General features: G+C 43.9%; 1 protein-coding gene and 1 long non-coding RNA gene across 7 annotated transcripts in view; one reads left to right on the forward strand and one right to left on the reverse strand.

Annotated features, from left to right (window-relative positions):
- Mpc1 (mitochondrial pyruvate carrier 1) lies at nt 1-13,881 on the forward strand. Of its 6 annotated transcripts, NM_001364919.1 has the most exons (6): nt 668-898; nt 4,814-4,952; nt 9,629-9,632; nt 12,749-12,845; nt 13,038-13,170; nt 13,352-13,881. In NM_001364919.1, the coding sequence occupies exons 1-6, from the start codon at nt 793-795 to the stop codon at nt 13,374-13,376; spliced, it is 504 nt and encodes a 167-aa protein (NP_001351848.1). In that variant the 5' UTR covers nt 668-792; the 3' UTR covers nt 13,377-13,881. The 6 variants fall into 6 exon arrangements, 5 of the variants coding, with proteins under 5 accessions (NP_001351847.1, NP_061289.1, XP_030105774.1 ...); NM_001364918.1 differs by lacking the exons at nt 668-898; nt 4,814-4,952 and adding an exon at nt 1-175 and having other exon boundaries at nt 9,629-9,709; NM_018819.5 differs by lacking the exons at nt 668-898; nt 4,814-4,952 and adding an exon at nt 1-175.
- 4930506C21Rik (RIKEN cDNA 4930506C21 gene) overlaps nt 9,580-18,443 on the reverse strand; it is a 17,753-nt gene continuing 8,889 nt past the window's right edge. The window contains exons 2-5 of the long non-coding RNA NR_073374.1: nt 14,694-14,851; nt 13,243-13,457; nt 10,159-10,290; nt 9,580-9,947 (exon numbers count right to left, since the gene is read on the reverse strand). This is a non-coding gene — a long non-coding RNA (RIKEN cDNA 4930506C21 gene). The remainder of the gene's footprint in view (nt 9,948-10,158; nt 10,291-13,242; nt 13,458-14,693; nt 14,852-18,443) is intronic.

An 18,443-nucleotide genomic window follows, 5' to 3' on the forward strand; every position in this document is an offset into this window, starting at 1 on the left:
GAGTGTCGTGAGGCGGGCGCTGGGGTGAGAGCGCCGAGGGCCTCAGCCGAGTCCACAGCGGTGTCATCTGTCTAGGTAGCGGCTTCACCGCCAACGGCACGGCCATGGCTGGAGCGCTGGTGCGCAAAGCGGCGGACTATGTCCGGAGCAAGGACTTCCGGGACTATCTCATGAGGTGAGCGTCATGGTAGGCCGTGGGGGAGCCGCCCGCTGCGGGAAAACCCTGCGGCGCCGTGCCAAGGTAGGAGAGCGGCGCACGGGTGGAACGCGCTCCTACCGGTGCCCGAGGGGACGGCGCTCCCGAGGGTACAGCAAGTGACCGAGGGGATGGCGCTCCTACCTGTGACTAGGAGGGCAGAAGGGACAGCGCTCACACCCGTGCCTGAAGGGACAGCAGGACTCAGGGGACGTAGCTCCCACCCGTGACCTAAGGGACCGCAGGTTACTGAGGGTACAGCGCTCTTGGTTAAGGCGACCTAGGGAATGGCAGGTGACAGGGAACAGCTCCAGCCCCGCGAACTGAAAGACATGGTGTGACTGGGGACCCCGCCCCAACCTGTGCCGGAGGGGACGCCTCTCCCACCCATGCCCGAGGGGACAGCGCTCCCACCCGTGACTGAGAGGACGACAAGTGACCGAGCGGACAGCGCTCCCGGGCAGGACGACCCAGGGAATGGCTGGTGACAGGGAACAGAGCTCCAGTCCTTGACTGAAAGACGCGGTGTGACTGCAGGGACGCCGCTCCGGCTCGTGACCGACCGGACGAACACCGCTCCTGGGCAGGCAGTCAGGATGCCCTTGCGTGGGTTGACGTGGGGACACTGGGTGCTACCATCCCCCTCCTCGTCTCCCGGCCCGGGACTTGGCGGGAGCGGTGCTGGAATGTGCCGGGATCCGGGTAATGGGAGCTAGAATTTGCAGCACAGAGGGCGGGGTTTTTTTTTTTTTTTGGTTTTTTGTTTGTTTTTTTGTTTGTTTGTTTTCCATTTGACGGTGCTTGGGGGAGGGGGACCGGACAATCATGTGTCGCAGCCACGCAGTGCGTCTGAGAAGAGGCATTTACTTGCAAGGTGTGTGTCCCGAGGGCTTGACATTGAGAGGTTGAAGAAGCACTTTCCAGAATTCATTTTCAGTTATAATTTCCTGGTGCCTGATTCTATTTTAAGGATCTCACAAAATTTAGAAACCGATTACAATATTTCCAAGCATAGTTTTATTTTCTTGTGATTTTAAAGTTAGATAAGTGGAGGGCTGCTTTTTAATTTTCTTCTCAGTGGTCAATACCGAGCCTGCCAGTGGTGGCATTCGCCTTTAATCCCAGCACAAGGGAGACAAGCTGGAGGATCTCTTGAGTTCAAGGCCAGCCAGTCTACAGTAGTATTGTAGTTAATAGTAAATACTTAGTGCCTTGAGTTTCTACAACTGTCTTACTCATCCGTCTTCACCATCTTGATTAATGTCTTTTCCTTTGCGAGGCGCTTCTGTTTCCCTGGGACCCGCCTTCATGCCTGGGCTCAACCCCCAGTGCACCGTGCTGCTGCACTTGATTTTTGATAAGACTCAGATCAAGAACTTTCTATATTTCTAGGTCTGTTTTCTTAACAGTCCCTCAGTCCCTCCCCCACCCCCGTTCTTTTTTGTTTAATATTGAGTCTCAAACTCAGGTCCTGTGCCTTAAAAGGCCTACAAAGTTATACCCTCAGCCCTCGATTCTTTTTTTTTTTTTTAATTTTATGTATTTGATGTGAACCTGAGTATATGTACCTATGGAGGTCAGAACAGGCATCCTGGAACAAGCATGCAGACAGTTGAGAGCCTTCATGTAGGTCTGGCAATGAAAACCAGCTCTTTTGTAAGAACAGTAGCGTCATTACCTGCTGAGTCATTGAGTCATATATCTCCCCCCCCCCCCCCCCGAGACAGGGTTTCTCTGTGTAGCCCTGGTTGTCCTGGAACTCACACTCTGTAGACCAGGCTCAACTTCAAACTCAGGAATCCTCCTGCCTCTCCGCCTCTCTCAAGTTGCTGGGGTTAAAGGCGTGCGCCACCACTACCTGACTCCAACCACTTTCTTAGTTTTACTTTTGGGTGCTTTGTTTTAAAGATTTATATTTTTTTATGTATATGAGTACAATGAAGCTGTCTTCAGACACACACAGAAGAGGGCATCGGATCCCACTACAGATGGTTGTAAAGCACCATGTGGTTGTTGGGAATTGAACTCAGGACCTTTGGCAGAGCATCGCTCCAGCCCTGTTTTGTTTTTGAGACAGGATCTCTACATATCTCTGCATGTCTTGGAACTCATTAGACCAGGCTGGGCTTGAATTCACAAAGATCTTCCTGCCTCGCAGCCTCTCTCTCTGCCTCTCTCTTTGCCTCTCTCTCTGCCTCCTGCCTCTCTGCCTCCTGCCTCTGCCTCCTGAGTGCTGGGAATAAAGGTGTACACCACCACATCTGGATTTTCAAAGTCTTCTTTAAAAAAACTATTTCCTGCTGGGCGTGGTGGCGCACGCCTTTAATCCCAGCACTCGGAAGGCAGAGGCAGGCGAATTTCTGAGTTCAAGGCCAGCCTGGTCTACAGAGTGAGTTCTAGGACAGCCAGGGCTATACAGAGAAACCCTGTCTGGAAAAAAACAAAACAAAACAAAAAGATTTCCTTATGTACCTTACTGACAGAAAGTTTATATTTAGAGCAGAGGTGACTGTATATATACACACACACACACACATATTCTCCTTTCTCTGTCTCTCTCTCTCTCTCATACACACACATACTTGTGTATGTATGTATCACATGTTATTTAGGTGGAACCCAGGTTGTCCAATGCTTTAACAGTATGCTTACAGCTCTGAGGTTAGTGAGATGTTGGCAGTGAATATTCTCAAGTTAATAAGGTGTTCTAAGTTGACTTTCACTTCTGAGTTCCCAGGAAGGCTTTGTTTATATTATTTACCCAAATGAAAAGTTGTAGCAGATAAAAGGAGTGCTTCCTAAACATGGAATATTAGAGTTGGGGGTAACCTAGCACTTTGCCTGCCACATGACCAATTAGATGATATTTAGAGCAATTAGAAAACCTGAGGTCTTTTCAATGCTCAACTTGTGAGGCCAAAACGGGGTTGATGTGTAGAATAATGATGCACAGGATGGTTTGAAAGACTTGCAGGGTTGGGTATTTTTGGAATACCTTTTGGGGAGGTAGAGACTGCGTGGGGATGAGACAAATTCTCATTGTGTGGCCACAGTGGGCCTGGAACTTGCTCTATAGATCAAGCTGACCTTGAACTCACAGAGAGCACCCTAGAGCTGGGAGTAGTGGTGTGTGCTGCCACACCCAGCCTGGGCTCATCAGACATTAGGAAATAAAATAAGCTTAGGAAAACCCATAAGCCAGCTAATGACTAATGTGATTTATGTGAAACACAAGCTTCTTCCATGGTAGTTGTCCTTTATCATTCTGCGTCATCAACCTTCTAACTGAATAATAGAATCAGCGCTTGATTAAATTAGTGCTTACTGTGGTTCTCAGTGTGGAATGATAGTAATGGGCAGTTGGCGACTGCTTGCCAGACAGATGGATTCAAAGGGAATATGTAGAGATATTCCCTAGAACTATTTTTTTCACATCATATAAGAAGATCTGACTAATTCAGTTTAAAAAAAGATAGCCACACATACTAGAAGAAAGCAGCAAAACTTAAAGATAATATGATTGTCTATGTTGACAATCCAAAAGGACCAAAGATTTTATGCAACAAGTGATATTAGTAAGTAAGGTCCTGGGTCAATTGCTTTCCGACATACTTTCAACTAGTAAATGCGATTTGAAATTAAATACAGTGCCATTTACATTATCACATTCAAAGGCTGGAGTCTGATGAATCCAGGGCCTTGTGCATGTTACACATGCATTCTACCACTAAGCTACATACCTGTCCCTAAATGAAAAAGATGTAAATAAAAATCTAGCAAAATGATATGTAAGAGCTATCTTTAAAAAAAAAAAAAAAACCTGTGAAAGATATCGAAGGTACCAAATGGAGAGGAGCTACTCTGTCCATGGATAGAAAGACTGTATTTTCAAGATGACCATTCTTCCTAGCTTAACTTAGAGAATCAGTGCAGTACCAGTCAAAATGCCAGCAAAATTTAATTTGCAGCTATCAGTAAGTGGATTCTGGACTTAATATAGAATTTGATGCCCAGCAACACAAACACACACAAAAAAAGATAAGAGTAAACTGGTAAAATAGATAGATATATGGAGAGTAGAAGATTCGATATATTCAGTACAGCATTGTGGAAGAACAAGGTTGGAAGGCTGACAATATCCAGTTTTGCAGTTTACTGTAAAGCTACAGTAATGAAGTCTGTGCTCCTAGCACTGGAATAGACAACAGATCAGTGGCACAGAATAGATGGGTCATGGGGCTGGTGAGATGGCTCAGTGGGTAAGAGCACCCGACTGCTCTTCCAAAGGTCCGAAGTTCAAATCCCAGCAACCACATGGTGGCTCACAACCATCCGTAATGAGATCTGACTCCCTCTTCTGGAGGGTCTGAAGACAGCTACAGTGTACTTACATGTAATAAATAAATAAATAAATCTTAAAAAAAAAAAAAGAATAGATGGGTCATAAGTAAACACACATAAGTGCTGTCAACTGAACATCGGCCAAGGATAGCGTCAGCAATGGCACTGAGCGACTATGTCTTTAACAAAAATTTACTCAATTTACATTTATAGATTAAAACATGAAGTGCAAACTATAGAATATGGGAGAAAGTCTCAAATATCTGGGTTTTGCAGTGATTTTTTTAGATAGAATGCCAAAGGCATCATCCATGAAGGAAAGAACGGGTGGAGCAGCCTTCATTAGACTCAAATGTTCAACTGGACGTGTGGCTCATACCTGTAGATGCCATACTCAGGATGCTGAGAATTCCAGGTGAGCCTGGGCTACAAGAGGAGACTTTGTCTCAGAAAACAATTTTTAAAAATCCCCTATGTGAAATAGAAAATAGAAGCCACAGAACTTAAATGTATTTGAAAAAGATGACTAATAAAGGACTGTTAGCCAAAATATATGGAGTTCCTAAGACAACTAAATTGAAATGGGCTAAATGTTTTAACAGATACAACATAATTGCAGATATCCTGCAATTAAAAGCAGGATAAAAGGTTAGCATTCACCTGGGGTGATGGTTGAGTTTTGTGCTGGCTAGTTTTTACCTTATCTTATGAGAAGCTAGAGGAGGGAACTGATGGAGAAAATGTCTAGGTAAGACAGCTGTATCGAGCCTGTACAGCATTTTCTTAATTGGTGATTGATGTGGGAGGGCCAAGTCCATTGTAACTAGTGCCACATGTAGGCTGGTGGTTCTGGGCTCTAAAGGAAATCTGGTTGAGCAAGCCAGAGGGAACAAGCTAATAAGCAGCAAACTAATAAGAAGTCATGGCTGACTTCTGCACTAGCTCCTCCCTTGACTCAAGGCCCCGCTTTACTTGAATTCCTTCCCTGACTGCCTTGGACGATGGCCGTTACCTGGATGTGTACTCAAAATCAAACTTTTCCTCCCCGAGGTGCTTTTTGTTCATGGTGATTTATCACTTATCACAGTAATAAATACTAAGACAAAATTGGTCTTTAGAACATTAAAAGGAGCTGGCACGAAGCCTGGTGGGGAGCCATACTTGAAAGACAGAGGCAGGTGGGTCTCTTCAAGTTCAGAGCTAGCCTGGTGTATTCAACAACTGTGAATTGCAGACCAGCCAAGGATACACACTGAGTCTGTCTTAGTTAAGGCTTATATTGTTGTAAAGAGGCGTCATGGCCAAGGACACTCTTGTAAAGACAACATTTAAATGGGTCTGGCTTACAGTTTTAGGGGTTCAGTCCATTGTCATTGTGGTAGGAAGCATGGCAGTCATGGTACTGCAGGAGCTGAGAGTTCAACATCTTTATCTGAAGGCCACTGGGAGAAGACTGGCGTCCTCAGGCAGCTAGGAGGAAGCTCTAAAAGCCCACCCCCTCAGTGACACTTGCTCTAACAAGGCCACACTTCCTAATAGTGCCACTTGTTGTGCCAAGCATATTCAACTACCACAGAGACCCTGTCTCAAAAAGGGGGATTGGCCTGGACCCCTGTAACTGCAACACTGGGGCAGTGGAGACAGGCAGATTTCTGGGGTTTGCTGGCCAGTATGCCTAGTCTACTTTACAATCTCCATGCCAATGCAAACAAACAAACAGAGACCAAGATGGGGAGGAGAGGACCTGAGGAATGAGAGTTGAGGTTGTCTTCTGTCTTGCACATATGTGCACATAAATATGCACACAGTTTTGCATGTATCCTCTTTGCTACCTTAAACCTGAGGTCAGATTCCTGCCCAGCTCTGCAAGTAAACATGTTAATTATTCAGGGAGTGTTGGTCTAAAACTGGTTCTACAAAGCTCATTTATCCTAAAGTGACCTAATCTTTCTTCTTCCCCTCTGAAGTTTGAGGACACCAAGATCAGGATAACTGAGATATTTTCAAAAATCCAGGAACAATGAGACTTGTCAACAGCTCACCCAATGATGGAACTGAGGCTGCCCCTCAAGTGGCCAGAGCTAAACACCACCACCACTACCCCACGCCACAGTTATTTTCCACAGCAAGACCACATAGAACCAGACCTGAGAAAATGATCAACCAGAACACAGCTGACCACCTGGGCTTGCTATGCATACACCTTGTCCCTGCTTTTATTCCTTTGCCAATAGAACCTTCAAGCTCTTAGAATGCTAGGCCCCGGGCTGGAGAGATGGCTCAGTGGTTAAGAGCACCGACTGCTCTTTCAGAGGTCCTGAGTTCAATTCCCAGCAACCACATAGTGACTCACAACTATCTGTAATGGGATCCAATGCTCTATTCTGGTATACTCACATACATAAAATAAATAAATAAAACCTTAAAAAAAAAAAAAGAATGCTAGGCCCCCTGTTCCTCCTGTTCAGCCATATGGAATAAAGTGTTTCATGCTACATCTTTGGTTGGACTCTTGGAGCTGTAAGTTACTGGTTGATACAGGAGGGCTCAGGCCACTGTGGGCAGTGCCACTCCTGGCACATGGTCCTAGGTTGTGTAAGAAATGAGCAAGCCATGGAGGGTAGCCAGTAGCCAGTGTTCCTGTGGTTCTGCTTCAGTTTCTGCCTCCAGGTTCCTGTCAGAGGTTTTGCTCTGACTTCCCTTCATGCTGGATTGTAGGCCATAATATGGAAAAAACTCCTCTCCAAGTTGTTTTTGGCTATGCTCTTTGTCATAGCAACAGAAAACAAACTAGGATGGATTCCAATTGGGTGGCATTCTGGGAAAGGCAAAATTACAGAGTCAGGAAAGGGGTCAGGAGTTGGGCAAAAGAAGGAAGAAAAGGCAGAGTGCAGAAGATTTTTAGGGCAGAAAAACTACTGATGACCTTGTCTGATAGAGCGTCCAAATCCAGAGAACGATTTCTCCTCAATGGCAGTTGGAGTTCACTGTGTCAACTCAAGAAAGCAATGCAGTTTTTTTTTCATATTCAAGTGAAGGAAAGCAGATAATCAAATAAAGGGAAAATCAAGCATAGTTTCCACATGATTTTCATTACTGATGTAAGTTGTATAGTTAGGAAACTAGCCATGCTTGCCACTATACCACAAATGTCAAGTTGTAATCTGTATGTTACTTGTAAATTTATCCTTGTTTGGAGCATGCACTGTTACATAATGGCAGGAAGCACAAATATGCTTTTTATATAGATAAAACACAAAGTATATATAAGCCGGGCGTGGTGGCGCACGCCTTTAATCCTAGCACTTGGGAGGCAGAGGCAGGTGGATTTCTGAGTTCGAGGCCAGCCTGGTCTACAAAGTGAGTTCCAGGACAGCCAGGGCTACACAAAGAAACCCTGTCTCGAAAAACCACCAAAAAAACAAAAACAAAAACCAAACCCACAAAGTATATGTGCCTACCTAAAGCATGGAACATTAGCCTATACTCTTTAAATTGTTTTGTTATATATGGGCCTGTAATGAGTGTATACTAAATGTGTGGGTGCCTGTAGAGTCCAGAAGAATATTAGATTACCTGGAACTAGAACTACAGAGAGTTAGTTATGAGCTGCCCAAACAAACTCTGGTTTCTAGAAGAATAGCTGAGCCATCTCTCTAGCCCTCACTTTTCAGATTTTGTTTTGTTTTGTTTATGTGTATAGTTGTGAGCCTTCATAAGTAGATCTTTGTACCACCTGCATGCAGGTGCCCACATGTGACCACAAGAAGGCATAGGATCCTTTGGAACTGGAGTTATAGATAGTTGTAAGCCTGCATCTTGGTACTGGAAACGGAACCTAGGTCCTCTGTAAAAGCAGCAGATGTTCCTAACTAAGTGATCTCTCCTTTAGCCCTACAAAACTTTTGTTTTATTTATTTATTTTTTTTAGGCAGGTGGTGGTGACACATACCTTTAATCCCAGCACTCAGGAGGCAGAGGCAGGCAAATCTCTGAGTTGGAGGCCAGCCTGGTCTATAGTGCAAGTTCTAGAACAGCCAGAGTTACAAAGAGAAACCTGGTCTCTCAGAAAATAAAATAAATGGGTTTTGTGTTTATTTTTTAAAGATAGGAAAATTCAACATTCAGGAACTATCACTATTGCTTCATGCTGCATCACTAATTGATTCAGTAATTACTTTGCACACCAGGTGCCACTTTAGGTATTTCAGTTGTAAGAAAAATAGACCTTTGATGAGACTAACTTTATGTGACAGTGAACGTTCATTCCTGTTAAAGTTCAGCAGTGTTTCCAAGGCTGTGCTCACACACTGGCCTGCACGTGAACGGTGGCAAGTCCAAACTGAGATGTTCATTAAGTGTGAGCCACGCTAGGCTTCAAATAATGACTACAAAAGTATGTAAATAACTAATTGGTAATTTTAACAATGACATGTTCATATTAAAGTGTTGCTTACATACTAGGATAACTTTAAGAATTTGTATCCCTCACACACATTCTCACTCCAGGTCTCACTATATAGTTCAAGCCTCAAATTTGCTTTGTATCCTTAAATAATCTCTAACTGACAATCCTCCTGCTGGGACCTCCTGAGTGCTAAAATTATAGATGTGCACCCTGAACTCTGCTCTTTACTTAAGATGACTTGCAGAAAAATTAATTACATATTCATCTCAAGTGTTTATTCACTTTGTATTTTTTAGGCAGCTCAGATCTAAAGATGAAGCATATTTTCATAGAATAAGTTGATTTCACCTGTTATTACATATGATTCCCTTATAAAACTGTTGTGTGAGGAGGTTCAGGTGTCATAGCATGCTTGAGAAGGTCAGAGAGCAACTTGGGATTCAGTTCTCTTCTTGGAGTATGTGGGTCCCGGGAATCAAAGGCAGGTTGTTGGGATTGCTGTGGGCACCTTTACCCACTGGGCCATCTGGTTTATTCTCAGACAGAAACAAACTGTGACTACAACTTAAATGCATGTGAGTTTGAAATGAACTAGAACCATTTGGAAGTATCTGATTCTTTTTCTTTTTGTTTTATTCCCTCCATGTCTCCTCTGTCTGAACCTTGGTGACTCCACAAAATAGTACGGTAAGAAAATTGTAGCCACTGTGGGCACTGTGGACTCTCTGCTTTCATAGAGTTAGAGATGACTCCCACGGTAGATGGTAAGCTGTAGGTGACGCACATCTTGGACCCTGCCTGCCTCTGTGTGGACCACACTCTCCTGTGGTTAGAAAGGAGCCCGCACTCCTTCCTTAACAATAGTCACCTCAGACCGTGGCGGCCAGGCGGAGAGAGAGGAGCAGACTGAGGTGGTTCTGCTGGCAGGGCACTTGTTCCCATGGCTTTCCAAGTAGAGAGACCTCATACCATGCTGCTTGCCTCTGTTTCAACTCTTTATACCTACAATAAAAATGCCAAAGTAAAAACATTTTTTCATGTAATTGATAAATACTAATCACAAAAATCCCTTATTTTTCTATAAATTGATTCAATCTCTGACAGTCTAGACCAAAAACATTTTAGATTAGGGAAGAGAGAATTAAAATTTGGACCATATAGAAAATATGCATTACAGGGCTGGAGAGATAGCTCAGAGGGTAAGAGCACTCACTGGCTGCTCTTCCAGGGGTCCCAAGTTCAGTTCCCAGCAACTGCATGGTTGCCTTACAACTAGGATCCGATCGATGCCCTCTTCTGGCATGCAGTTGTACATGCAGATAGAGTACTCATGCGTGAAATAAATCTGATAAAAGAAAGAAAGAAAGAAAAGATGCATTATAAGCTTTCTTTTTTGAAATAGTTTCTGCCTCATGTGTGTTTGTTGATAACAGAGACTGACTATGTAGACCAGGTTGACTTACTATTTATCTGTTTGTTTACCCAGTCAGTCATTTGAGACAGGGTTGGTCTTGGCTGGTCTGGACCTCTGACATCCCTCCCAGCCCCCCGCCACTTGCCTCTGCCTCCCAAAGCCAGGACTAAGTGTGCATGGCCATACCTGGCTCATTAACTTGAATTCACCATCTTTCTGCTGTAGATGCCAGAGCGCTTGGATTTAGAGGCGCATACCATCACACCTAGCACCCTTTGTGTTTTTATGGAGTGTGTTTAAATGTAGCTCCATGATAAAAGTTCTCTGTGTGTTTCTTAGCTTTCAGAATTCCAATTAAATAATCATGTAACTGAAAACTTATTATTTTTAAATTTGCCATCATTTAAGTAGAAACCCTTCAGGCTTCCAGGTGGCTTCAGATCTATGCCATTGTCTGTCCTTCCTTTGGCATAAGTCAGGTTATACCTGGTGGTAGGTAGTCAGGGCTGGTAAGTCCCTCTTAGTTACTCTCCACAGGTTTTGTTACAGACTTCACCATCTGTGCGTGGTAAAGTGGACATCAAGCCCAGCATACAGTGCAGTGATGGAAAGATTAACAGGCAAGATAGAAATAGACCAGTGGAGAAAGAGAGGAGGAAAGTTGGGCAGAACTTGTTGTGCGTGAGCCTCAGAACTTACGTTTAATTTAAGCATGCTAGATTACCTTTCAGCATAGTTTCATATCACACTAAATGTAGCCCTAAATTATTTTCCTTGTATTGCCCTTTTTCCTAGTTCCTGCAGGATTATTAAGACTGTAAATGTATTTCACAGTTCGTATCCATCACAATCTATGGCAGCAGGGAGGCCAGTGAAGGCCAGTCTATTTAGTGTGTTCAAAGTCTATGCAAACAATTTTAATTCTGTTGAAAAAACCCACTGATTTAATACATTTTTCCCTCAGAAATGAAAATAAATTAGACATTGCTGCTATTAAATGGCTTAATTTTGTTTACTTTAGATGTGGATAGTTTTAGAACAGAAAATTATCTACTTTTTAAAAAAAAAATATTTACTTCAAAAGTATTTTCAAACAGTCTTAATTTCTTAGTGTGTTGGACCTTAGCTGTAGATTTCCAAGTTCATGTATAGGCTAAAATATAATTCTTTACTTGGGCTGTAGAGATGGCTCAGCACTTAAAAACAAGTGTTATTCTTGCACAGGACCCGTTTGGTTCCCAGTGTCCATGGTGTGTAGCCCACAACCACTTGTAACTAGTTTCCAGGGTGTCTGATGTCCTCTTCTGAACTCTGGGGCACCTGTGCTTAGCTCTATAGATACTCCCCCCCACACGCACACACACAAATACATATGCACAAAAATTTTAAAACATCTTTTAAGTCAGGCATGGTGGTGTGTGCCTTTAATCCCAGCAGGAGCAGGGAGATCTCTGTGAGTTGGTGCTAGCCTAGTCTACATAGTAAGTTCTAGACTATCCAGTGCTACATAATGAGACCATGTCTCAAATAATAAAATCAAGCCACATCATGTTGGTGTAGCATGCCTTTGATCCCAGCACTTAGGAGGCCGAGGCAGGTGGATTTCTGAGTTGGAGACCAGTCTGGTTTATAGATTGATTGCAGGACAGCTAGGGCTACACAGAGAAACCCTGGCTCTTGAAAAAGAAAACAACAATAATAAAAAAATTAATCAATCTTTAAAAGTGTATCCTTTAAAAATATATATTGTTTCCTTAGACAAAGTGTCCAGGACTGTGAGATGACTCAGTGTTAAGAAGAGCACTGTTTGCTCTTCCAGTGGTGCTAAGTTCATTTCCCAGCAACCACATGGTGGCTCACAACCATCTAAAATGGGATCTGATGCCCTCTTCTGGCATGCAGGCATGTATTCAGGTAGAGCATTCAGATGTATAAAATAAATAAATAAAATCTAATTTAAAAAAGGAAAGAAAAAGGTGTCCAATTTTAGCTCTGCATTTTACTAATAATGAAAATTTGGGGAAAAACATTTTAATAGGTAGAAACATTATAGACAGTAGTTATAACAAGAATTATGTAAGGATAGATGATGTAAGAAGTTGGTATCATTTTTCAATTCTCTAAGTGGATAAATGAGAGGCTGCTGATTTATAATGTGGAAATTAGTAAGGAGCTTGAATAAACAGCCGATCCTTCGTAGCTCTGGGCTCACCCTAAAAGAACAGGCTCACAGGGAAATGTGAGCAACCGTGGAACTGTAAGTCGGTTAACTTGAAGACATGAGGGTGAGGATTTCTTTCACACGTCTGTGTTGTTTAAAGTGGTAGGATGCAGATGTTTCTGGTTTCTGTCTAACTTCCCCACCCTTCTTCCCCTCTCCTTACTGCAGCACTTCTGGGGCCCAGTTGCCAACTGGGGTCTCCCCATTGCTGCTATCAATGACATGAAGAAATCTCCAGAGATTATCAGTGGGCGGATGACTTTCGGTAAGAACACGTTAAGGAAGGGGAGGGGGGCATTGCACATGACAGCTCCTGCACACAACTCAGCCCTGTTATGGCTGCTAAGGGGTGCAGAGGTGGGAAGGTTCTTTTTCACTATGGCATCAGGTGTACTGACTTTTGTTTCCTTCGGCCTGGTGTTCTAGATATTCATGGTGTTTGTTTTGATGTTTTCAGCCCTCTGTTGCTATTCTCTGACATTCATGAGATTTGCCTACAAGGTACAACCTCGAAACTGGCTTTTGTTTGCATGCCATGTAACAAACGAAGTAGCTCAGCTCATTCAGGGAGGACGACTTATCAACTACGAGTAAGCACATTTTAATGTATTGTTTTGAGGAATTGGTGAAAAAAAACTCAATTTTAGAAAAACATATTGTACCATTGTTACAAAACCATGTTATAGAAACTTGTCTTCTAAAGCCATGCAGAGCCTCTGGGACTGGCGGTAGACTTTGTGTCTCATTGAAATTGTCTCCAATTATTTCCAGGATGAGTAAGCGGCCATCTGCATAGCGGTACAAGGACCAGCTCTTGAAAGAGACAGTGCTCCAGCCACTGCTGCAGCCACAGATCATGTCAGCATGAGTAGTCGTGCTGAAGGGAAAACACAGAATGCTATCTTAATGACCATGCCAACATTATTGAATAGCCGAGAGTCCCTAAACCCACTCTCTGCTGCCTTATCAATGCTAAACCTTATTTGTCTTCATCAAGAGTAGTTCAAAATATGCAACTAATTTAATAATTTTGAATGATGGTTTTATCTATAGCAATCTGTAGTAATATGTATATTATCTATTGGGATTTGTGTAATAAAAAATCTAAGGGAACAAAATTTTATAACTACAAGCACTTAAGTACTCAAAATTCTTGACTTTTTCTTTAATGACAATAGTAAACCCTCAGTTGGTCACATGTCTACACATAATTTCCAGTGATAACAAGTATCGGTGTTTTCCATATGTAACTCAGATCTGTAACTTAATGGCAATAAATGGTTTAAATATTTGCTATTTGAGTGTGACTATATATCTTGCTGTGTTGGTTAGGAAACTGCAGAAGCAAATGTCTGAAAGGATAGTTTCAGGAGAAAACAGGACTCCTAGAATCTATTCCTGTGACCTGAGACGTGGAGGGGCTGTTCCTTTGCAGAGTACTCCAGACCTGGCTGTCACATGCACTTGCTGAGTCCCTGTTCTCTCTTAGAGCCTCTCAGCTCTGAAGCAAGTAACCTTTTTGGGTGGTGGTGGTGGGGTGGGGCTCTCCCTGCCAAACTGCATCTGCAGCCACAGCCCAGACAGCCCCACTGGGAATGGTGCTAGTCCACGGCTCTCATGGAGTCCTAGCACAGACACCCAATGACATGAGTCAGCACTGGGAGCCATGGGCTATCTCATGCAGCTTATCGATTTCTTCTGCTGTTTATAAGGTGCAGTTACAGGAAACAAATGTTGCTTTCTTAGGCTTCTCTGACCCTCGGGGTTAGCCCTTCGCAAAATTTATGGATTTGCATCTTGTTCTTTCAACCTTTGGGGAAAGTTCTGACTTAATAGTCTTGAACACTGAGGAAAGAGCCTAAGGTTGTTCACACTTCCATCAGGAAGACTGGCCAGCTTACCAAGGCTACTCATGGAGAGGGGTCCAGCTGATAATGCAGAACTAGACAGGCACAGCAGCAGCAGGGCATATGAGATCTGGAAGGGTCCTTCAGCACAAGTCAGTAGTCAGTAGTTCAGTGAAGGCTTCTCACAGAACAGTTCTTCATGAAACCCAGATGAAGAAATAAAGATTTCTTTGCCAGGGAGAAGCTAAGCACATAAAGACACTTACTGCCAAGTCTGGAGACCTTTGCTTCCCTGTCCCCACAGGCGAAGAGAACTGATTCCTGCCAATTTTGTTCTGTACATCCAAACTCAAGCCATAGTGTGCATGAGCGTGCATAGCCATACTCCTTAATCCTGGGAACTTCCAAGCTTTGTCTTGGAGACCTGTGGAGGACAGTATCACACATTGGATTGATTTCTGGTTTGTTGATCAGAGAGTATGTCTCAAGGTTTAGAATCTAGATCCGACCTTTTCAGGAGAGCTTATGGCTTCAGCCCTGTGGCTACTGTCTTTGCCCAGGACAGCTGCCTTTGCCCCAGGCTGGCTGCCCTACCAGCCCCTCCTGGCTCCCTTTTGTTCCACCCAGCTTAGCTCCAGGATCAGCTGCCACCCGCCCCAACTCAGCCTCTCTCTCTACCCATCTCTGCTCGGGGGTGGGGTGGGGTGGGGTGGGGATCCTGCCACCAACTCCCACCAGAGACCCTTGAATCCACAAATAAAAGACACAGAGACAGCTCTGTTATTTGACTAACTGGGCACAATTGCTGGGCGCAAATTTCTCCTGCCTGGAAAAATTTCTCCCTTACCAATTTATTATTTCCACCTCTCTTTCTGCCCTAAATTTAGTGGCTTGTTGCAATTAGCCTCTGCCAAACATCTTTGGCCACCCGCATATAGTGGGGGCTGCAGGTCCTAGCTCTCCCTGCGGCCTTACATGATTGCAGCGTTCTCTTTCTTCCAAAGCATGGCAGAAAAGCCCCTTCTCTCCTTTCCTGTGTCCCCCTTTTCCTCTTGGGACCAGGAAGTCCCACCTATTATACCTTCCACCCAGCAATTGGCTCCCATCCTCTTTATTGACAAATCAAAAATCAGTTAGGGAACCAGACTTAGTATCAGAACCTCCCCTTACAGAATGGCTGTGGAATACATTGCAAACTGAGCTGGGCTGACGGACAGCCTGACCGAATGTCCAACAGTGTATAAACAAACTTAAAATCATGTTACTTTATTCCATCTCTAAAATTAAGGGCTACAAATATTTTCATTTCCAATAACAAAATAAAAGTTGTGACTCACTTCTAAAAGGATACTGATTCCAGTTGACAAAACTCAAGTGCCATGTTGGTCTCACCTCCACTGGCAGTTTTCTTGTTGTGAGTTCTGGGGCAGAGGTGACAGTTGTGAAACCATCCTGTACAACTGAGAATCTCCTGCCCACACAGTGGGAGTCTTGCCCCATGGGTGGTTGGAGGGAAATGGCACAGGCTGCCTACTGGAGGGAAATCAATGGCCTTCTTGTTTCATAATTCTCTGACCTCAGCTGGCTCTTTGTTCACACTCCTCAGGGCTGCTTCTGCCCCTTGTCACACTGTACTCAGGCTAGTTGTCATTCATAAGCTCAAGTTGAACAGTTACTTTCCTGTGACTGTTTCTACCTGAGATGTCTTAGGTCTTGTCTAGATCACTGCGCAGAATTTACAGACAGTAATGACCATGTGAACACAAGCCAACATAAAAATCTGGGGACATTGACACTACATTGGATTACTAAAGACATTTGAAAGCCTCACTACAAGTCCCATGCATAGAAGACACATGCCACGACTGTAGCATCTTAGCTGAGGACCAAGGAGCTACAACAGGCTCGACACATTAGAGGTCTATGGAGAGGAGCCATCAAGGTTAGAAATCAGACCTGGCTTTACCCTAAGAGCTGTTGGAAGAGAAGACTCACTGCCTGTCTTCTTGGGGCGCCTGTAACAATAACGGATTAGCTGTTCCCTGACCCTTTTATAATGAAACCTAGACCATTCACAGTCCCCTTACCTCAGACAGTTTAGCCAACATTCCATGGCCTACAGGCACCAGACCTCACTGGTCTCCTGGCAGGGCTGGTCATTCCCCAGTGCTCTGAGAGGATCACCCATCGGACACATGACAGCTTTCAGCCACTGCTGAAAATTCTTCCCTAAACCACCGGTTCCATTAGGGCAGTGGTTCTCAACCTGTGGGTCGAGACCCATTTGGGGCCACATCCTGCATATCAAATAATTTAGATTGCAATTCATAACAGTAGCAGAAGTCCTTGCGTTTCCTGGCTGGCTTGAATTTAACAAGAATCTGTCCTTCCAGGCAATCCTGGGGCACAGAACATCTCTCCAGGCTAGGCATGGCGCCTGGGACTCTCTGTTTCCGTCATTACATGGATTCTTGTACATCAAGCCCTGAGCAGACTTACAAGGCCACGGACAAAAGTAGCAGTGGAGATGGAAAGAGGAGAGAGAAGAGAGAAGAACGGAGGCAGGGACAGATGCGTTGACTAGTCTGGCTGAGTAACTGGGTGCGTGTGTGCTTGTGCACACGTGCCTGCCTCTGAATAGCCTCATCTGTATACAGCTTTCCTTTGGAGGACTTGCGTACACATCATCACCTATTCTTCCAAAATCCACCGCCTCGATTTTTTTTCAAAACTTTTGGGTTCTCAGCATTGAACCGAGGGCTTTGCTCAGGCTAGATGGGGCTCTACCATTGAATAATTATTTTGAGCTTGCCATGAAACATATCAGTAAAGCTTGCAGCTATCCTGGCAAAAGAAGAACCTTGTGGTATCACAAAATTTGAACTTCGAGGTGACCAACAATAGATCATTGTATACTCTGATAGTTGTGGTACAGAACAAAAATCTTCAACAATAGTTTCCTTCTAGAATGTCCTTCCTTCCTACATGACAGCCTGGGACAAAACCCTCACCTTAGTCAATCTCAACTCTTAGAGTAAGGTAAGAGTTCAAGTAGACTAGAGCAAAGAGGGAGGGGCAGAGGACGTCATTCTTGCTTTCAGCCAGCTCTGACCATGATTAACAAGTGGCCTCGTGTTCTTAATGCTTAAAGTGGGTGGGGCAGTGCACTCCTTGTCTCTTGTCTCCATTAGTGTTTACAATGAGACTTGTGGGGAGTATGAAGGAGGCATGTGTATCTTGTCCTCCAGACACCTCCCACACACATCCATGAAGAAAAGGCTGGTTAATCTAAGGGTCTTCTGCTTAGGGTTCTAGCCCACTGAACAATTTTGAGAAAGGCATTAGTAAAGCCCTTGGGCCTTTAGCTTGTTCAGAGGGATAATGTGAGATGCAATATAATTTCAGTGAACTTTTGGGATTAGAGGCCTTTGCTTGTTTGTTCACACACCAAAAAAAAAAAAAAAAAAAAAAAAAATTGTAGGACACCTACATCACATGACTGTGCTGGAAGATACGAAGAGAAAATGAAGGGAAGGACACCATCTAAAGGTCGGCTTAAGAAATGCGTAGCACAGTACAGGATCACTGGGCTGGCAGTCCAGAAAACTGCGCAGAGCCCTTGATTCATCCAAGCATACAATTACCATAAACCATCTCATGTTAAAAGAAATGTGACATTCATGTGCCACTAGGTCAGATGGTTTTCTTTCTTTTCTTTTTTTTTTAATTAATTTAGTTAGTTAATTAGTTTTAATTAGGTATTTTCTTCATTTACATTTCAAATGCTATCCCAAGAGTCCCCCATACCCTCCCCCCCCCACTCCCACTTCTTGGCCCTGGTGTTCCCCCATATTGAGGCATATAAAGTTTACAAGACCAAGGGGTCTCTCTTCCCAATGATGGCCAACTAGGCCATCTTCTGCTACATATGCTGCTAGAGACACGAGCTCCGGGGGTACTGGTTAGTTCATATTGTTGTTCCACCTATAGGGTTGCAGACCCCTTTAGCTCCTTGG

The sequence above is a fragment of the Mus musculus genome, chromosome 17 (genome assembly GCF_000001635.26).
Source record: "Mus musculus strain C57BL/6J chromosome 17, GRCm38.p6 C57BL/6J".
Classification (NCBI taxonomy): Eukaryota; Metazoa; Chordata; class Mammalia; order Rodentia; family Muridae; genus Mus; species Mus musculus.

Coding starts and splice junctions, on each gene's coding strand:
- Mpc1 (NM_001364919.1), top strand. CDS start 793: ATGCCCTTGCGTGGGTTGACGTGGGGACACTGGGTGCTACCATCCCCC. Junction 899..4,813: donor TGGAATGTGCCGGGATCCGG/GTAATGGGAGCT, acceptor TGGGTTTTGCAG/TGATTTTTTTAGATAGAATG. Junction 12,846..13,037: donor CAGTGGGCGGATGACTTTCG/GTAAGAACACGT, acceptor TGATGTTTTCAG/CCCTCTGTTGCTATTCTCTG.